This window comes from Hypomesus transpacificus, chromosome 11 (genome assembly GCF_021917145.1).
Source record: "Hypomesus transpacificus isolate Combined female chromosome 11, fHypTra1, whole genome shotgun sequence".
In the NCBI taxonomy this organism is placed as follows: domain Eukaryota; kingdom Metazoa; phylum Chordata; class Actinopteri; order Osmeriformes; family Osmeridae; genus Hypomesus; species Hypomesus transpacificus.
The window spans coordinates 13,368,515-13,387,701 of record NC_061070.1 but is presented as its reverse complement, the minus strand read 5'-3'; the positions used below and the strand labels follow the sequence as shown (position 1 = coordinate 13,387,701).

General features: G+C 43.9%; 2 protein-coding genes across 2 annotated transcripts in view; one reads left to right on the top strand and one right to left on the bottom strand.

The window, feature by feature from the left end:
- Positions 1 to 1,247: 1,247 nt before the first annotated feature.
- nkx6.2 (NK6 homeobox 2) lies at positions 1,248 to 3,637 on the top strand. Its single transcript, XM_047029814.1, has 3 exons — positions 1,248 to 2,023; positions 2,414 to 2,586; positions 2,891 to 3,637. The coding sequence occupies exons 1-3, from the start codon at positions 1,609 to 1,611 to the stop codon at positions 3,137 to 3,139; spliced, it is 837 nt and encodes a 278-aa protein (XP_046885770.1). The 5' UTR covers positions 1,248 to 1,608; the 3' UTR covers positions 3,140 to 3,637.
- Positions 3,638 to 5,068: 1,431 nt separating this feature from the next.
- LOC124473755 (inositol polyphosphate-5-phosphatase A) overlaps positions 5,069 to 19,187 on the bottom strand; it is a 96,493-nt gene continuing 82,374 nt past the window's right edge. The window contains exons 10-14 of the mRNA XM_047029419.1: positions 18,588 to 18,700; positions 10,021 to 10,132; positions 7,652 to 7,720; positions 6,890 to 6,977; positions 5,069 to 6,714 (exon numbers count right to left, since the gene is read on the bottom strand). Of these exons, the coding sequence (XP_046885375.1) occupies positions 6,897 to 6,977; positions 7,652 to 7,720; positions 10,021 to 10,132; positions 18,588 to 18,700 (375 nt within the window). The 3' untranslated portion in view covers positions 5,069 to 6,714; positions 6,890 to 6,896. The remainder of the gene's footprint in view (positions 6,715 to 6,889; positions 6,978 to 7,651; positions 7,721 to 10,020; positions 10,133 to 18,587; positions 18,701 to 19,187) is intronic.

The following is a 19,187-nucleotide window of genomic DNA, read 5'->3' as shown; positions in this document are numbered from 1 at the left end:
ACAAATTTACAAACAAAAATATCAAAAACTGTTTTGTCTTAAACCATATTGTCCATAATTTAGAAAGTTACATTATTTTATTCACCCAATAGCAAATAATGACAGAATCTCAGATTCAATTTAATAGTGAATGGCCACTTTGAATTGGGGTGTTGGGGGGGGAGGGGGGGGGGGGTTGAACGTTTTTCTCATTGCTATAAAATTTTCAAGGTGCATTTGCTGAACCCTTTCAAATGCTAACGTGGCCGTATTTCACTCTACAACATTCTCACATCTCCATAAAATATTAGCGCTGTGGCAAGATGCAGCACTCAATTTGATGACGTCTCGGCTCAAGCGTTATTCTCTGACTCATTATTTTATATAAGTAATGCAGATAATGAATACAAGAATAACATTACAATTTAAACCTATAGGTTATATATACAACAACATGAATATTTGCTTTCTAATGTCTATTCCATTGAGCTTGCACAAGACGTTCCAAGCACATTTTTACCATGAGTAATCTGATGTTCTTGAGTGTGTGATAGAACCAACTAAGTATTAATACTGTAGAATATATATTTACAACAAATAAAACAACATGTGTACAATTTCCAATACATTATTTATTGTCATAACAGTAAGTAGCCTAGGCTATTTTGTATTACACAATAGCAATGTAAATCCCCCAAATATATCTAAAACACGCCTAAATCACACATTTGATCCAACAACAAAATGAAAGAGCAAAATCGTCTGAAAAGGACATCTTAATGTGTTAAATCGAACTAATATCCAATACAAATAATCCATTATAAACAAATTCAAACTTTATTGTTATACGACTGTTCTTCATATCCTGAAATAGCCTCAAACTGTCTCGTAATGATCAGAGGATGTGTCCTCCAGGATATGCGCAATCTAATCTTCAATCTCCATCACATCATGCGAAACAATGAAAGCATCGTTCAGCATACTGAGTTTAATGTACTTACATTGTCAGCTGTAATAGGTTATAATGTAAATATATCTTTTTGTCAAATCTTGAAACAATGATTTCTACAATACGGTGCGTCATTAGTAACACTATACAAAAAGATATTGATAGACTATGGCTTTGTCCAAGGGGCGCGCATGTAAAGTAACTGGGTGCTTGCCCTCCAATCAGAAAGCGGTCTCACTCAACGTTATCCAATGGGAAATATGCGCATGCAGGTGGCTGCGCGGTTATCAGTGCATCCCGCTTCACCCACACCATAGCGCGAGTCAATTTACGAAGAAAGACGACCCTTATGGTCACCATCAAAACCACTAAAAAACATCATCAGATCCTCCGACATCCGAGTGGATTCTCGTTGTGGACACATGCAGCTATCTCACAACTGACAGTTTGAAACGGAGTCATTTTGATCAAGCACTTTTTCGATTTTACAAAAAAGAAGTTCTGTAGCCTAGCCTACTTTAAAGTGTGTTTCCTCAAGTTTCAACTAGTTCCTGCATATCGAGGATTTGGGCTTCTTGAGAAGAGCCAGAAGTGGCCTTTCTGCGTATCGATCCGTTCAGTATCTTTATACTTATTATTTACAATTAAATCTACGCAAATTTGGTCGTTCATGATCACAAATGTTAGCTGTTGGGCAGATGGATGCTAACCGGCAGAGTGCTTTCGTCCTCGGCAGTACACCGCTGGCAGCATTGCACAACATGACCGAGATGAAGACGTCTCTATTCCCTTACACTCTGCAGAATCCTACGGGATTCAAGGCGCCTTGCCTCACTCATTTGAACTCACAGATTCCCCTTGGGACTCCACATGGAATTAGTGATATCTTGGGGAGACCTATCACCACTGCTGGACAGTTGCTCTCGGGCTTTCCCCGGATAAATGGACTGGCCACAACTGCAGGAATGTACTTCAACCCAGCAGCGGTTTCTCGGTACCCGAAGCCCCTAACAGAGCTCCCGGGCAGAGCACCCATATTTTGGCCCGGGGTGATGCAGAGCTCGCCTTGGAGAGATCCTCGGGTTTCCTGTCCGTGTAAGTACTCTTAATTTGAACAAATCTTTGAAACACTTTTTTGTTGTTCTTGTAGCTTCAATTCTAATGTGTTAAAATGTCTTCTATAACTTTTTGTCGATATGTTGTGACGTGGATCTGAATCTCTAAGCCACGCATTAAGGAGGCTCTCCTAGTCATTACAGGCACTTTAACTCAGGAACTTGTTGGTTATTCAACTATTTAGACTAGTACATTCATGTATTTAGTACATTCACATGTGATTATTATTATAATGCAGTGTGGATGCCCATCTCAATACTTAACCAGAATCAAATCATTACAAGCAGTTGTAAATACAAAAACACCTAGGCTAGGACAGTCATAATCATTGTTAACTTATATTTGACCAAGCTTTCACATCTTTTTCAGCTCAAGCTAGTATGATGCTCGACAAGGACGGCAAGAAAAAACACTCAAGGCCCACATTTTCAGGACAGCAAATCTTTGCTTTGGAGAAAACATTCGAACAGACGAAATACCTTGCCGGCCCAGAGAGAGCCCGTCTTGCTTACTCTTTAGGAATGACTGAGAGTCAAGTCAAGGTAATAATTTGTATGCCCTTTGCGACACAAATGAAAGTTGGCTTGCCTTGGCATTATTGTATTTAGTATATTCCAAGGCTACTGAAATGTGCAGTATTTTAATTGTCATCCTAATTATGTTAATAATGACAAATGTATCAGATATTAGGCCTAACTCCTTCTATAAAAGCCTAGGCTGCAGTTTTTTTTTAAAGATGTGAGATGTCAAAAAGTTACAAAAGGTTTTATATTTATATGTTAGTCAATCTAGCATGATTATTCCTGCAAGCAAGGATTTAAAATGTGGTCTTCTTTCTCTCAAAAGGTATGGTTTCAAAACAGAAGAACCAAATGGCGAAAGAGACACGCTGCAGAAATGGCAACTGCAAAAAAGAAACATGACTCAGAGACAGAGAAGATGAAGGAAAGTTCGGATAATGAGGACGATGATGAATACAACAAACCTCTGGACCCAAATTCAGACGACGAAAAAATTACGAGACTTCTGAAAAAGCACAAGGCTACCAACCTTTCCCTGATCAGCCCTTGCAGTAACAGCTCCGACACGTTGTGATGACTTTGACAACCTGTCAAGCAGAGACTCAAAACACTCCACGATGCTTCTAAAGCTAATTTAACCAGGGTATAAATTGTTCGAAAGGAGAGAAAGGGTTCTGATGGTTGGATTGAATGATTTGTGTTGTACAGACGAAAATGTAAGTGAGATGTATATATTTTTTACTGAGTAAGTTATGTTATTAAACCTATGTAAACAAGACATGGCAAACTTTTCCCGCAGTTCTGAAACGCGTATACCCTCTAAATAGCCTATACAGCTTAATTTTGGCAGAATAATGTCGCCCAACTCTCCATACTATATCTTTGTAAATTCAGTACAGGAACAAAATGTATAAATGCAAATGTTGTAAATTATGTAAATGCTTGTTTTAATGATATCAATCCACACTTTTTTATCGTTTGAAGGACTTTGTGTTTACCTCATCCAACTGAAAGAGGAAACTGGACCACCGTTTATGTTGAAATAAGAGAGTATTATTGCTTCCGCGAAGGTATAGGAAGAAAAAAACTTTGTATTATAAATAAATTATTTAACAAGCTTTTGTTTATTGCATGGTTTGAGTTTTAATTCAAATTGTCAGTAGGCTACGCTATTTGACTTTCCTGTAATTATATAGGGGCCATATTGCTTTCCCTATAAAAATACGTTGAGTATACACTTAGATGCTTATGTTGTTTATAAAAAGTAACGTTTTACCCAGTGAATATTTCTTAGTGATAATTCAAAGCTCCACAAGTTAGTCTTTGACGCAAGCATCTTATTAATTAATGTTTTACGGCTGTGTAGGCCTGCATGTTTTTCTGGATACCTCACATATTGAAATGCATGCGGGGAATATCCAGCAATGTTCGAAATGTTACTTCATAGGAGCCTTAAATATAGTTCGAAACAATTGTACAATTCAATTTTGGGCCTACAATGAAACTTGACCCCATGGCTTGACTAATAATATCACTACTTATATCAGCAAGTGGCACACTAATTTAGCTAGCCTACAGCCTATAGAAAAAAACTCATAAAATAACGAATGCATTATTTTGAAATGCTAAATGGATGCTAAATGGACCAGTTAATTATGAATATAGGCATACTAGGCTACCTATAGGTGTATAGCCTATATAGGCTATAGGTGTATTACGTAGGCTGAAAAATATAAACGAATAAAGTTTATTTATAAAGTGTATTAATAAAGTGTTAGGCGTAGCCTAATATCCCCAATAGGTCAAACGTTTTCTTGCAACTTATCATTTTTTCCCCAATTTGCGCCGTTTTAGGATAGCATTAATGCTAGCATACTACAGAGCTATTTTGAGCGCTCTTGTTGTTTCCATCCAAAATAAGTAGATTTTTTAGGCTATCACTTAGGCTACAATTAGGCCTGTATTTCAGAACCTCGAATTAAACCTTCAAAAACCTTTCAGAATGAACAAATCACGACTGATAAAGAGAACATATACGTTTGATACGCAAGGCCTAAACATACGCCTATAGGCCTCCATAAAAGCAATTCTCTAAACTGGACCCGTTTAGTTTGCATTGACATCGATCTTATTATTGATAATGGTCAACGCTTGTCAAATAATTATGAATTATTTTGCTTGTAGGGTAGATACCTTTTCGAAACAACATATTGCACCTTTAAGAAAACTTTTGCAGTTTAACTTTACAGACTGGCCAATCGAGCCAATTTAAACTTTATGACAGCAGCAGGCATATACTGGATCCCATCAAATTGAACAGTTAAACAAAAAAGTGATCGGTTAAATATGCACTACTTTATCATACTAGTTGTGGCTACATTGTAGGCCTTTATTAACGCTTATTTTGTCAGTACATTGATCAAGAAGGCCTGAAAAGTCAATGAATGGCTAAGATCCCCAACTTATGCGATTGATGAGGCGAAATGACGACAAAACACCCCTGTGAGTTCTAATGGTTTTATTGCTTGAGAACTGCATAACCAACACTAGAGGCCATGCCGTTCAGTGGGTAGAATCTCTATCTGCTTTAAGAGGAGTGAACAAACTGCGGCTTCTCCTATCACGTGACCAGCGGGAAAAACAAGCAGGTTTGTCTACGAACCAAATCACATTGTCAAGACAACAAATATCTTTTTAGCAGGCACAAAATCATTTCCACTTGCGGTGATTTAGATGGAAAAATTCAAGGATCAATCTAACGGCTTCACACAGTCTGTGAACTCTGTAGTGTAGTAAATTAAATCAATACAAGGAAACGTTCGCGTTTCATCAACAGCATCTCCTAATCGCTGTTTAATGCTCTAACGACCGGTAAGAGGAAATTATTTGCAACATAGAAGTAAAGGCTGCCGAAGCCTACATACAAAATTAAAAAGCAATTCTTCCTGGTCTTTCTCGTCTTTAGCGTTTTCCCCCAATTTATAATCAAGACCTTTATCTATCAATATGACTTAGCCTAAGTATTTTATATTAACCGTCACACTTCATTTCTGTGTACAATACTTGGCACCATAATGCAGTAACAAAAATAGACAAAAAGTGTACATTTTGTAAGGATACCCGAGCCTATCTAAAAACATCACATTCAGAACCATAATATTATTACATAGAAATAAGTTAGAATAAGAATAATCATGAAATAATGTGAGACTGCTATATGAAACAATATCTTATCTACTTGCATGGTCTATGGCACTGCTTAAAACATTCTTGGATAGGCTATGTAAATGTTGGCTGAACAGTTATTTTTCTCTCTCATTAAATTCCTAAATACTAAGGTCCTTATGGCTGCAGGAACACCCATGCAGTCTCATTGTCTCCACACTTTAGCATAACAATTTTGGTAAGAATGATAAATTATCTCTTTAAAAATGACAGTATATAAAAATGCGACTCAGCTGATGTGCGAGGCATGGCAGTGTGTTATGCACACAACAACAACTCCAAAACAAAAATACAAATAATCAGAATTAACTGAAAATATCTATCTATTCTAACAAAAAGACCACGACAGTTGGTCAGAAGAGAGAAGGGCACTAAAACCATCAACAACTCTATGTTATACTGTCCAATGTACAAATAAACCTAACAATAGATATACAACTTTTTTGCATTGCACTTTTAAAACATCTTACATACTGTATGGAAGTAGCTTCTATATGTAGAGGCATACCTAAAACTTGCAAATACGGTATCTAAAATAAAGTAGTAGGACTGATTCTATTAGAGTTTTGGCAACAAGGCTGTGACATGGAAGAGTCCATCCTTTTTTGGGAAGGGGAAAGGGGTTGTTGCAATGGTGAGGTCAGTGAGGTGTGTTATATCTGGGTATTTCTCAGTTGGGTAGTCCAGATACTGAAGCATTTTGTGGAGAGAAAAAAAACATCAGTTTTATATGGATGAGGTGTTCCAACCACTGTGACTGCCCAGCACTTCTTAAAGGTCTGTATAGGGTCTTGTGTGTGTGTGTGAGTGTGTGTGTGTGCTTCTGTATGTGTCTTTGTGTGTCTGTCTTGGTGTCCTCTGTCTTCTGTTTTCCTTTTCACAGAGGCGCTTCACGAAATATCTCCACCCTTTGGCACCACTTCCCTGACAAAATGAAGGAAACACACACACAAACACAAATTTCCCATAAGAATTACTGGGTCAGAACAAAGATATTTAAGTGTCATGGTGTGTCAAGAACAAGCAAATCAAAAGCAAATATTATACTAATAATCATCAAACAATACTAGTAATCATAGTGAAAGAAAGAAATATTTACCACGACATCACTGCACGACACAACACTTGTGCTTATTTGCATTAGGTTTACCTGCCCCCGCTGTGATTCGGAAGGACAGGAAGACAGGCTGTCAGGGGAAAGCAAACATACATGGAGTCAACCTCATTACAAGAAAAGCATAGAAACAAGCCCTCGTTTGAGGCCAACTTGACGCACACGCACAAACACACAGCTAAAACTCACATACCAGGGTCTGCATATTTTCCCCTGTATGCTAACTACATTGGACATTTTTTAAACATAGCAGACTGTGATTTTAGCGGGAGCGTGTGGTTCGGGGCCGTTGGTTGGCGGGAGTCTCTGTGGGTGCGCGGGGTCACCTCACGGACAAACATTACTCTCTGCGCCACACTAGGTAATGATGAAAGACCAACAGGCCAGTAGACCTGGAGCAGACTTAAGGCGCCTCTCTTTCAGCCTATGACCCCTCTGTCTGATAGCAGACAGGCTGGAGGCCGGCTGTTAAAGGCTGTCTATACAGTCAGCATGTCCAAACACTCTCTTTCGGCCATCATGGCCAACACGAGGCGTTTGGTCTGATGTTAAGCCATACAGAGGTGCAAAGACCATAGATATTTACATATCTGTAAATAAACTACAATATTTGAATGATTTTGTCTTGTGATTGATTATGTCTAATTTTAGACACAGTACCACCGTGTATCAAAATAGTGTTGATGTTTAAACTGCAGAAGCAGCACGAACACACGCACACAGCTTGGCAAGGGACAATGATGTTACCTTGTGGTCCCCCATGCAGACGTTGGGCCCTATGTTGTCATAGACCACCGACTTTTCTTCGTTTTCAGGCTGCGAAAGAAAGGATAAAAGTCTCATTTAAACCATGAACCCTAAAGAATGATCAGCAACAGAAGACCCGTTCAGCGGGAATATGTCATCGTTATGTCAGTTCCCACCCTACTCAATTTCCACTTTGCAATAGGCTAAGTACCTTTTATTAGAATGTAAATACACATTCAAATGTAATGTGCAACACAGAACATTATCAATCCATAACCAACCCTAGGGGAATGAAGGTGAATGAATCTAAGCCAACTCAATATTACACCTTAGGTAAAGTCTTCATACAGTGAATAAACATGAACTATGAGGAAATCAGTTACAAAGAGCATATTTGCCTAGAGAGCGAGCGCGCTTAGACCGTATCTGAGTGGATCATGTTTCAATATCCCACAAAGAAAGTGTCACACACGGAGATAGGAACTTGAAGCCCAGAGTATAAATCACATTTCTCTGCTAGAACTAAGGACTTTTTAAGCACCTCTTTCCCCCTCCCAACACCACACACACACACACGCGCGCTTCATCAGAATCCTCAGCTGTGACAAGGTGAGCCGCAATTCCTCATGACAAGGAAGAACGGAGAGCTTCAGGAACGAACGACAAACTTCAATCCAAATGAACTTCAAACCAATCCTGCGAGTGGCGGGGTCAGTGCTGCGCCAGTGCGTCCTGGATCCACTCCCTCACTCTACCTTCCTGCCGGGGGGCCACTCAGCAGAACAAGCGCTATCCTGTCCCCCGCACCGCGCAGGCCACGCCACTGCCTCACACAGCCTCTGATACATTCATCAAACACGGATTCCATCAATTACAAAAGACTGTAAAAAAAAAAAGGTTGGATTTTTTCGGGCTGCATAATCTTTAGACAGATAAACAAATTACCGGGGGCCGTTGGCAGCCACCGAGCGCTCGCTCGGCTGAACATTCATTACCGTACCCCCCCTTGCCGCCGAGGCGCGGCGCAGGCAGCGGGCAACCTTTGGCGTGTTAGGGCTCGGCAAGCAGAAAATAACATGATGGCAACTTAACCGACCGTGGCATGATAGATGATGCCACACGGTGGGCTGTTTACAGGCCCATGTCTCTGCAATCTGTAACGCTGGAGCAGTGCAGTGTGTGTGTGTGTGTGTCTACGTGTTCAGTGAATCATCAGCCAATCTGTGAACACTCTAAAACTGGCTGTTAGGGGAGTCTGCCTAGTTCCCTATATTACAAGCAATTAACTGGTGCTTGAGAAAAACAAACACAGGCAGAGCTAAGAGGCGTGTACTGTGCGTGTCAGACAGAGTGTTTCACTCCAAGTGTGACACATTCTGGATAGCAGTATATAAAAGCTTAATTGTGCCAATTCCAAGATACACATTATTATTGCATTTTAGTAATGCAATGATGTTATTGACTCTCCTAATGATGAAAGTGGCACGATGGACAAAAGCTAAAATCTAAATCCTCCAGTTGGACGGCCTAGGAAGGACGTTTACGATAAAGGAAGGCCAGGAGCCCTCTCAGTAAAGGGACTTTCTTTGTCTGTGGACAAGGCCGTACAATACTGCTCTGGCATGAAGATGATTCTTAAACATCTTGCATATCCTCAAAACTCCACCCCCCCCCCCCCCATCCCCACCCCCTCCACCCTTAAGTCATGAACAAGGGATGCGATACAAAACTTTGCAGGGCTGTGGTGATTTGAAGTAATCCAGCAAACAACGGAGTGAAAGGAACAGGCTAGATCTCAAACTGCTGCTCATATTTGAGTTGGTGTAGGGGTGTGCGCGGGACAGATTGGTTGGAGTTTACACTGCATGGCTGCATCCAGGGGCTATGGTGGGGGCCCACAGCCAGAGTGTTGACTGAGAAAGCAGAGAGACAGAGGGAGTGTAGGGACCTCCAGATTTATAGAGCGGCTATGGCCGACTGGCACTCTATAAGAGCCGGGATATATATACTGTGTGTGTGGACCCGGGGCTTAGTGCAACAAATGAATATTCACACCCTTCATCCCTCCATCTGGGAGGCTGACATGGGAGGGAAAGAGAGATAGGAGGGGAGGAGGGGGGACAAAGTGAGAGCGACAGAGTGGGTAAAGGGAGAGAAGGAACAGATAGAATGGGGAAAGTATCAGATGAAGAGAAAGGGGGACAAATAGAGAGAGAGAATACACAATACCTGAACAGAGTAGTCTTAACTGTTTTAGAACTACATAGCTGTGAACAGGTGTATTGCGTGAAAACATTTTGTGGCTAATTACTTAGCCATAGAGTAGTATAATGCAGTGTAGTAATGGTGTTGGAGGTAGACAGTCTCACCTTGAGGACCAGGTCTCTGGCCATAGCAGACATGAGGACACGGTCACACCAGGCAGGACAGCGTGTGTTCATGTACTCCTTCCCCCGACTGCTATCTTCACTGTATGGATAACTGAGGTGACACACACAAACACACATGCCAGTTACAGACACACGTGTATATTTGTATCACTGACAGAAGAGATTACATCCATATGTCATCATATACAGTATATCATATCCATACTTAAGAGTACCCATACAAAGCACTTTAAAAGCTACACGGTAAAAAACGAACAACCTGTTTAATTATGTCGTTTCCACATCGCTTTTGCTGTTCTAACAGCTGATGTTCAGATTAAGCACTGAGGCAATTTAGCTGAAACCGAGACAGCAATTTGGCTTCATTAGAGAAACAGCTTTAGGGTTTAAACTGACACTAGCGATCATCTGGGCAAACCGCTCCATTGTTTGAAATAAATACACGTGGATGACTATCACTCTGATCCTGCTCTGATGGAGGGAATCCTGGCCAACTGGAGACAGAGAGAGAGAGATAGAAAGAGAGAGGGAGAGAGAGAGAGAGAGATAGAAAGAGAGAGGGAGAGAGAGAGAGAGAGAGAGAGAGAGAGAGAGGGAGAGAGGGAGAGAGGGAGAGAGAGAGAAATAGAGAGAGAGAGAGAGAGAGAGAGGGAGAGAGGGAAAGAGAGAGAGAGAGAGAATGAGAGAGAGAGAGAGAGAGGGAGAGAGGGAAAGAGAGAGAGAGAGAGAGAGAGGGAGAGAGGGAGAGAGGGAGAGAGGGAAAGAGAGAGAGAGAGAGAGAGAGAGAGAGAGAGAGAGAGAGAGAGAGAGAGAGAGAGAGAGAGAGAGAGAGAGAGAGAGAGAGAGAGAGGGAGAGAGAGAGAGAGAGAGAGAGAGAGAGAGAGAGAGAGAGGGGGGAAGAAAGAGAGAGAGGAGAAGAAAGAGAGAGAGAAAGAGAAGAAAGACAGATCAAGGGAGAAACTGACAGAGAGAGTGACAGTGCCAGAGGAGGAGTCTCTCTCACATGTAGGCTACATCCATACAGCTCCATCTCCACGCAGCCATCAAAAAGAGATTAGGGGTGTCTGTGGCAAATGGCCAAGGGAGATTGTATCTGGTAACAGCGGGAACAATCGGATGATTTAAGTGGGCCGGGCTCGCGCTGAGCCGTCCAGCCGCTGCAGATTTACATGGTTGAGAATTCAATTTGGCCCCGCAGCTCATCAAACGCCATCAGATTCACACGCCACCAATCCAATTTGTTTGCCCAGACTCATCGGAGGAGGGCTGGGCAACACGTACCGTAATACCATCCAATTTGCTCCTCACACACCACATGCCTAGCTATATGCAGCCTGCCGCAATGTGAAGGCCCTGGGCTCACTGATTAACTAACCACAGGGCAATCACAGGTTTCCCAGTGGTGAGGACTCACAGCTCTCACACACACACAGGCACCTTCTTTAGCCGGTGAGTCACACCAATAGCAAACATGATAGCATGGCAGCCATGATGGAGGGGTTGACTGAGGGTGTCACTCACACAGGCTCTGCTGAGGTAAACAAACAGAGTGGTAAACAGAACCATACCAGAGGACAGCTGCTCCCGCAGGAGGCTACAGTTCAGCCATGGTCTGGGAGTATGGTGGTGGGTGACTATGGCTTGGGAAGGCAGAAGAAATGATGTGTAGGAGGGGGGGGGGTTATTGGCAGGGGGAGTGGGGTGGGGGGGGCGAGAGATACCACATCCGGCCAGCCTTGCAGGGCTCCCTGCTGGGTAGACAAACAGACCTGCAGAGGGCTCCTTTACAAAGCTCCCGGCCCCCCAATTAGCATTAATGACACTTGTGGAAATGCGAGCGGGGGTTTTGGGTATGCTAAAGGGGGGCTAAAGAAGTGATCCGCTGGGTTGAAAGAGGGCAGGAAGAATAGGATGAGTGGTACACAGAGATGGAAGAGAGGGGATAAAGAGGGATCAGACAGAAAGGAGAGGGGAAAAGAGCAAAGTCATCAAAGGGAGAGCGGGGAGGCAGGCAGTCTTCAGGGTGGCCCACAGACTCTCTCCAGAAGGCTCCTTAAGTCAACCAGCACGACAGCAGAGCTGCCTCCCTGTGTTTGAAGTCCATTCTGAGCCCAGCTGTGAGCAGGATGGAGATTGAAGCGTTTCCATTGAGTCACACGGTGGTGGTGGTGGTGGTGGTGGGGCGGGGGGGGGTGCAACTCGACATTAAAGAAATTAATTGACATCCAGTGATCCCTTCATCATTGGCATGATAAACCCCAAGATAAGAAACCTACACTGCACACTCAAAGAACACAAAGCAATAATCATCTATTTCTTTTTGATGACAAAACAACAGTCGTAAAAGGCAATTAACAACACAACAATGGCCGGCTAAGCGGTGGTTTGGTGCCATGTCCGTGCGGCGGCCAGCTTGTTCTCCAGATTCTAGGCCGCGCCCTCCGATGGGCCCCGACACAGATAACAAGTCTAATGCAAGGGTAAACAGTGGACTGGCGCTCGGGGCCCAAGTGATTAATGTGAACGATTAGCGCGCTCACAAACTTATCTGAAGGTAAACGGGGCAAGTGGGCGGGGAGGCTAGGGCTCGGTCAGTGCCTATCGGGTCCGTATTGCCTGAAGCAAGACTAATTACGCTAATTAATGGGCCAAGCTGATAAACTCAACAATCGGCCACCTGTATGTGTGTGTGTATGTGGGGGCGTACATGGACAGCACACACACATCCTAATTCCAATCCCAATGAGCTTGGGACACTGCACCTGGCGTGGAAACCAGCACTCGTGGTGTGCGTGTGTGTGCGTGTGTATTTACATGATGAACTATCAATCCATTATGATGTAAAATAAACAAAAACTAAGAACAAGAAAGAAAATTGACCATACACTGTCTCAATATTGATAGTGATAAAGAATTAATACATTTGTGTTACCACAAACTGTCATTAGGTTATGACCGGTGCAGTCTTATCTGCACCAATGCAAATCATCTTATTGTCTTCACTTTGCATGGCGACACCATTTGAATAGCTTTGATTGTGCTGCTGAACTGTGGAGCTGTAAAGTGAAGTGAACCGTTTTCCACATGGGAGCGGCCGCCCATGGACCACCTCTCCCCCCCCCCCCCGTCACCACGAGCTGATCCCTCCATGCTGCGTTAGGGGCTTCATGTGTGACTGTCTGCCGACATCCCTCACACAGGGTTCCTGTGGCTGTCGTGAGAGCACGTTTGAGCAACACTGAGGAGCAGCCAGGTGAACACCAGCCCTACGTAGGGGTTTGTCACACAGCCTCACCCTGTCTGGAGCGGAAGAAGGCCAGGGCTCATTGGATTTTGTACCCCAGGATCTGGTCTCTCAGCTCTGGGTAGCGCCCTGCAGACTGGGCCCCTGGCCCACATTCCCTATCTCTGAAGGCCGTTATCTTGTTCTACATAATGACAAATAGGTGACAAGCAGCCTAACAGAGGCCCATTGAGTGGCCTGGTATTTAATGAGGGCAATATAAACTAGTGAATATAGGCAGGGAAGGTAGCTAGAGATAAGAGGTACAGTATTAATGACACAGGGATCATGGGTCAGGAAGTGGCAGGGTCACATGATTGTGTTAGAGGGGATGCAGGGATTGGCTAAGATTAGAGAGTTTTTATGTGAGCGCTTTGGTTTCTAGCCACTCTTCTCCTCCTCAGTCATGTTTGTTTACCGTTGTCAGGGGAGGCTTGGCAAAACAGTCACACACACATGAACACACACACACGTGGACGCGCGCACACACACACACAATCTTTTCATTCACAGAGATCAGACACCAAGCGCTATCAATAAAACTCCATGACTGTTTGCTTGAGTTTGCAGAGTTTGGGGAGCTCAGACACAACATTGGCACAGTACAGTACAAACAGCCTATAAATGCCGCAAGTTGCTCTCTCATACAGTGAAGGACTACATCTACCATCCTTCTCAAAAAAAACAGGAAGTCTTTTATTTAACCCTCGCCTGCCCGGAGTGAGAACCCTCTCTGGCATCATCCTAGGTCTTGAGGCAGAGACACATGGACATGCACAATCCAGCAATCATCGCCACAATATCTCCTCATTATGTTCAATAGCTGGCCATCCGCTACAATGATGGATGCCTATGGGACTGTAAAACAATGTTCCTTCTCTGTTGATAACGGCCGATGGCCGCTGCACTCCAACGAATAATAGCTGCTGCTGGAATACCTCCCTCTCCCTCCATCTCTCTCTCTGTCCCTCTCTCTCTCTCCCTTCAATGTAACAGCCGTTAAAGGACATCTGGTACTCCATAAACTGAATCACGCGCCTTCACCAGAGGATAGGGGAGCTTTCAGAATGGCCCTGACCAGAACAAGAGGCCTCCTTCACTTAGCCACACCAGGACTATCTATCACACACGTGTGCATGCAAACACACACACACACATACACGCATAAACATGGTGCAGACTCACACATACACAGGCCCCAGTACAGGACATACACCATCTCTCTCTCCCTGTCTCCCTGTCTCCCTCTCTCCCCCCCCCCCACTGAGTGACATCACTTCTCCAGCTCCTCAGTGCCTAGGGTGTGTGACTGAAGGGTCTTCATCATTATACAATGAAAGTTACTGTGCAGTGGACCGCAAGCTTCCTGTTCTGCTGTCCAATGGGATGACATCTTACTTAAGAGGCTATAGTCTGGAGCGCTTAGTTGTCGAGTGGAAATTCCTGTAAGATATATTATAGGTAAGACCATGCATCAAGCTAAATGAACAAAACCACAACAACAAGTAAATCTTGCTCTGTCCTTTGCAGGCAGATCACAGAGCAGGTGGATTGAGTGTTTTGAGAGTTTATCAAAGGTAGACAAACTAATGTCACTGGGCCAAAAGCATTTCTGTCCTCCCTCAAAAAGTTTTTTTCTAGTGTTTTCTTCCCACAGCCTTAGCCGTAGCCCTGGCCTTAGCCTAGCACCAGCCTCTAGAACTAGCCTCACTCCCAGCCTAATCCTCCAGACCCAGGTTTAGTTCCAGCCTTGCTGTGTGAACGGTGCATCTGTTCCCAGAGGCAGTCACTCTTCAGCCCATCCTCATAGAGCTGCAACCTTTGGAAAATGTATGCTAACGTGCCAAGGTTGGTCCACGGGGCGCTCCCCAGCTTCCTGTCAAACACCAAACGGTGAAGAGACAACTGTTTATCAGCGCCCCCCTTACAACCCCCCCCCCCACCCCCTCTCTCCCTCAGTTCCTCTCCCGCCCCCGTCTAGACTTGGCAAACACAGAAGCATGGGACTGGAGCCATCCTTTCTCTTTCTATAGCATCTTCCCATCTTTCACTCTTTTTTTTTGCACTCCACTCTCTACTTTTCCCTCCAAACCTCCTCTCCCCCCCCCCCCCGGTTCTTTCTTCCTCTCTGTAGTGAACTCCAGAGTTGTACATTGATGGAGTTCTATATTCCCAGTCGGATGTCCCTCCATATCTTCCTCGGAGCTCCTTCCCTCTAACCAAGTTAGGGCAGGGAGACATTCTTCCACAAATCCCTCATTGTCCACTGCCTCTCCCCCTGCCGCGCTCCCGATTCAATTTTTGCATCGATCTTTACGCAAAAAAAGAGTAAAGAAATCGGATAAGGGCAGTACTAAAAGCATTCTCCTAAATCAATCAAAATACATGAATACGTTACTCTATATCTTTAGAGGTTTTTAGGGGAGATTACCTCAGTTATGCCATTCCAGCTATGAAATCAGAAATATTGTAATATAGCAGAGCGTTATTTTCTGTCGGAAGGCGATTGGGCTGTCTTTGGACAAAGATAATGGCCATGTAAAACCTTGAATGACAGTTCCAAACCCTGATACAACTACTTCCCTTGATGCCGTTTTGGCCAGCATGCTGTAATTGAGTTTGATAAAAGTGATTGGGTTCTGATTGATAGACTCATATCAAAAGGACTGGGGGCCACCCCCCCTTCCAGTTCCCAAACCCCAACAGATTGTACCTTTGACCATACATGGGCGAGTCCAACCCTGAACGAGTGCGTTTGGATACGTGTTTGTGTGTGCGGCCGGTCTCGCAGCCAATCAGCACACAGCAGCCGACTGGCACCAGGTCCAACTCTGGCATGGTACGGCCACATTCCACACGCCGGTGGCTGAGTACTTAGACATGTCATACGCAACTCTGACAGACGACTTCTTGAAGGCGAGCAATATGAATTTACAGCTTGTAGCACATTCCATGAATGTAAACACCATGCACAACAACGCATGGAACACAGGCCCTACTAACCTCTCTGAAGCCCACCCCCAAATGCCAACAACATGACTGCGTTGCTTTCTAAAAATGGAACAGAGACGCTGGCTATGGCCGTTTGAGCTTCTGCTGCAACCTGGTGGATGCAAAAAGGGATCCACGCATCGTCTTTTGTCTGTTTTCCAATCAATTCGATAATAATACAGCTGTCAAAAATGTCCATCTGAGGTATATCTGCATCATTGGAAATCTTGCCTTATTTAGCACCTGACAACAATGTACCAATAGGCCTACAGTGTGTCTATTCATTACCCTGTACCCAGATGACAACAAGTAGAATTAACTTATAGATTGAAAATGAGTGACCACAGTATTGATTTATAGACTAAACATAGACGAGCATCTGTGTGTGTCTATTTGCATTTGTGTGTGCGCGTGTGTGTGTGTGTCTGTATGTGTGTGTGTGTGTGTGTGTCTGTATGTGTGTGTGTGTGTCTGTATGTGTGTGTGTGTGTGTGTGTGTGAGGAGGGAGGGCCTCTGATGGCCTGTGTAAAGAGCAGTAATAACCTCCCAGATGGTGAGGGGCCGGTCCGGAGCAGGCTACGTGATGGAGAACAATCATTGAGGGCTTGATTGCTCACCGAGCACAAGGCCCATCTGACAGGGGGAGGGAGACAAGTGTGGATGTGGCGTGGATGTATATAGAGCCACATTAAGTGTGAGTGCGAGCGTGTGTTAAGTGTGTGGATGTGGCATGGGGCTGTTTAAGTTGAACTAGGCCATTTCTACTCATTCACCACTGACAATGATATGGCTTGTGGAGGCTGGTGAGTAGATCAAATCAGCTTTCATAAGCTGATCCTGGCTTCCATCACTTTGATTCATCCTGCTCCCAAGTATGCAAAAAATAATTTGTATTCTTAGGTGGCAGCTTGTTCATTCACTTCGCAGGGAGATGATTCAATATTATATGGATAGATAGGTGCTAAAGTCACACGGTTTAAAAGGACAATAAATCTACCTGTCACTTATGCAAAGTGATGTAAATGGGGTCCCTGATTAAGACACTGAGTCATTTAAAAACAGTGAGTGCTGGAACTTTGACACACACACACCCACACCAAGGTACTCTCTTGCTCAATCTCTCATACACACACATACTAATTCAGTTACACACACACGCACACACACACACAGTCCCTGACCGGCCCTGAGCCTGCCACTACAGCAGTTTATCAAGTAATTATTGTTTGATTACAGCGTTTCATTATCTGCACTGATTGAGTCACAACTGACGGCAAAGGTCAGACACCATTATCACGCGAGCGCCGAAACATATTTCCACCATGGCTGACTGTTTGCCCTCCCTCTCCTCTGAAAGGGCTAATTGCAAATGCATTTGTTTGAGGACGAGGAGAGCGAACCCCTCGCCCCAGTCCCCCGCCCCCAACTCCCACTGCGGCGGAATATCAATGCGCCTCCACGCGCACACAGGGGAGTCTTCTCGGAGCACGTCCAATCACACTAAACAGTTGATAACCATCAAAAGCGTGTTTGGCCCGAATGACTCCCACTTGCGGCAATGAGGCTTGATTGAGTGATAGTGAAGGCTTGCATCATTAATAGATCAAAACACGTCAAAGAACTGCTGTTCTGCTCAGCGAGAACGCTTTGCGGGTGAAGAGAAAGGTCTAATTTTAATGATGGCTGAGACAATGGACCCATATGCCCTTTCTGAACTGTCAGTCAAGATATCTGTGCTCTACTGGAGGCCAATTCTGAAACAAATGCTGCGTGTTGGACTTAGTAAGAAGATGATGATGGACTGACATACAGTCTGCTAACATCCAAACAGTACATAGAATAACTAACCGCTTATGCTGACTTACGAGTTAGTTTGTGAGAGACATAGCTATGTGGACAGCCATTTCAAGGACAGACTAAATAGTCCTATGAGGGGTAATAGAAACAGGAGGTAATATCCCAGGTTATATCCCAGGTTATATACCAGGTCATATACCGGGCCATAGACTAGAATGAAGAGTTGGACTCTTTAGGGTAATAGACACTTAGAAGCGATGGATTCACTTCGCCTGAAGATGTTAATGGCCCAATGGGTTGTCGTGCCCCGTTGTAAGAGCTGACCTCTCAACTACACCAATTTAAGGACATAAATAAAGATCATAAATGGGGGGTGGATATGAATATATGAACCTGTGATATCTATTTTTTCTAAGGTGTGTAGATTGACAGAGTAATGCATATGCCGTTATAAATATCGCGGGGGTTCCATACCTGGGAGGAAAGGATATATCCAGCTCATGCAGTCGGTCCTTGAACATGGACAGCTCTTTGTCAAACTCTAAAAGCTGTGAAGAGAGGAAAGGGGGGGGAAGACAGAGAGACAGTCATAAATAAAGGGTTCATTTCTTTATTACAGCAAGTAATATCCCTCATGTCAGTCATCACTCACTGAGTGAATAACTATGAGACGGTTTATGTGAGCGCGCGTGCGAGTCGAAGACTGTCAACTTCATTGCATACATACACAAACACAATAAGGACAATATTTATCGTGGCCATGTACAGAATAGCAATGCACTAGTGAATACTTGTCTCTCTGATTGTGTGTTTGTGAGTGTGTTTGTGTGTGGGTGTGTGTCAGGCCCCTCTAGGTTCGTCCTGGTGGAGGTCTGTCTCTATGTCTGTCCACACTAACAGTGGATCCAAACACTCTTCATTAATCATGTCTCGATCCCCAGCTGCAATCCCTCTGACTGTGCACATACACACACACACACACACACGGACACACGCACAACCCATAAATCATTAGTGAAAAGTGCAATTAGCAGCTCCTTGTACACATTAATTATGTGGGAGATGAACAGGTAA

Bases quoted from the DNA above. Each gene is read 5' to 3' on its own strand.
- nkx6.2 (XM_047029814.1), top strand. From the start codon at position 1,609: ATGTTAGCTGTTGGGCAGATGGATGCTAACCGGCAGAGTGCTTTCGTC. The intron at 2,024-2,413 runs GTAAGTACTCTT...CATCTTTTTCAG, and splicing joins TCCTCGGGTTTCCTGTCCGT to CTCAAGCTAGTATGATGCTC. The intron at 2,587-2,890 runs GTAATAATTTGT...TTCTCTCAAAAG, and splicing joins TGACTGAGAGTCAAGTCAAG to GTATGGTTTCAAAACAGAAG.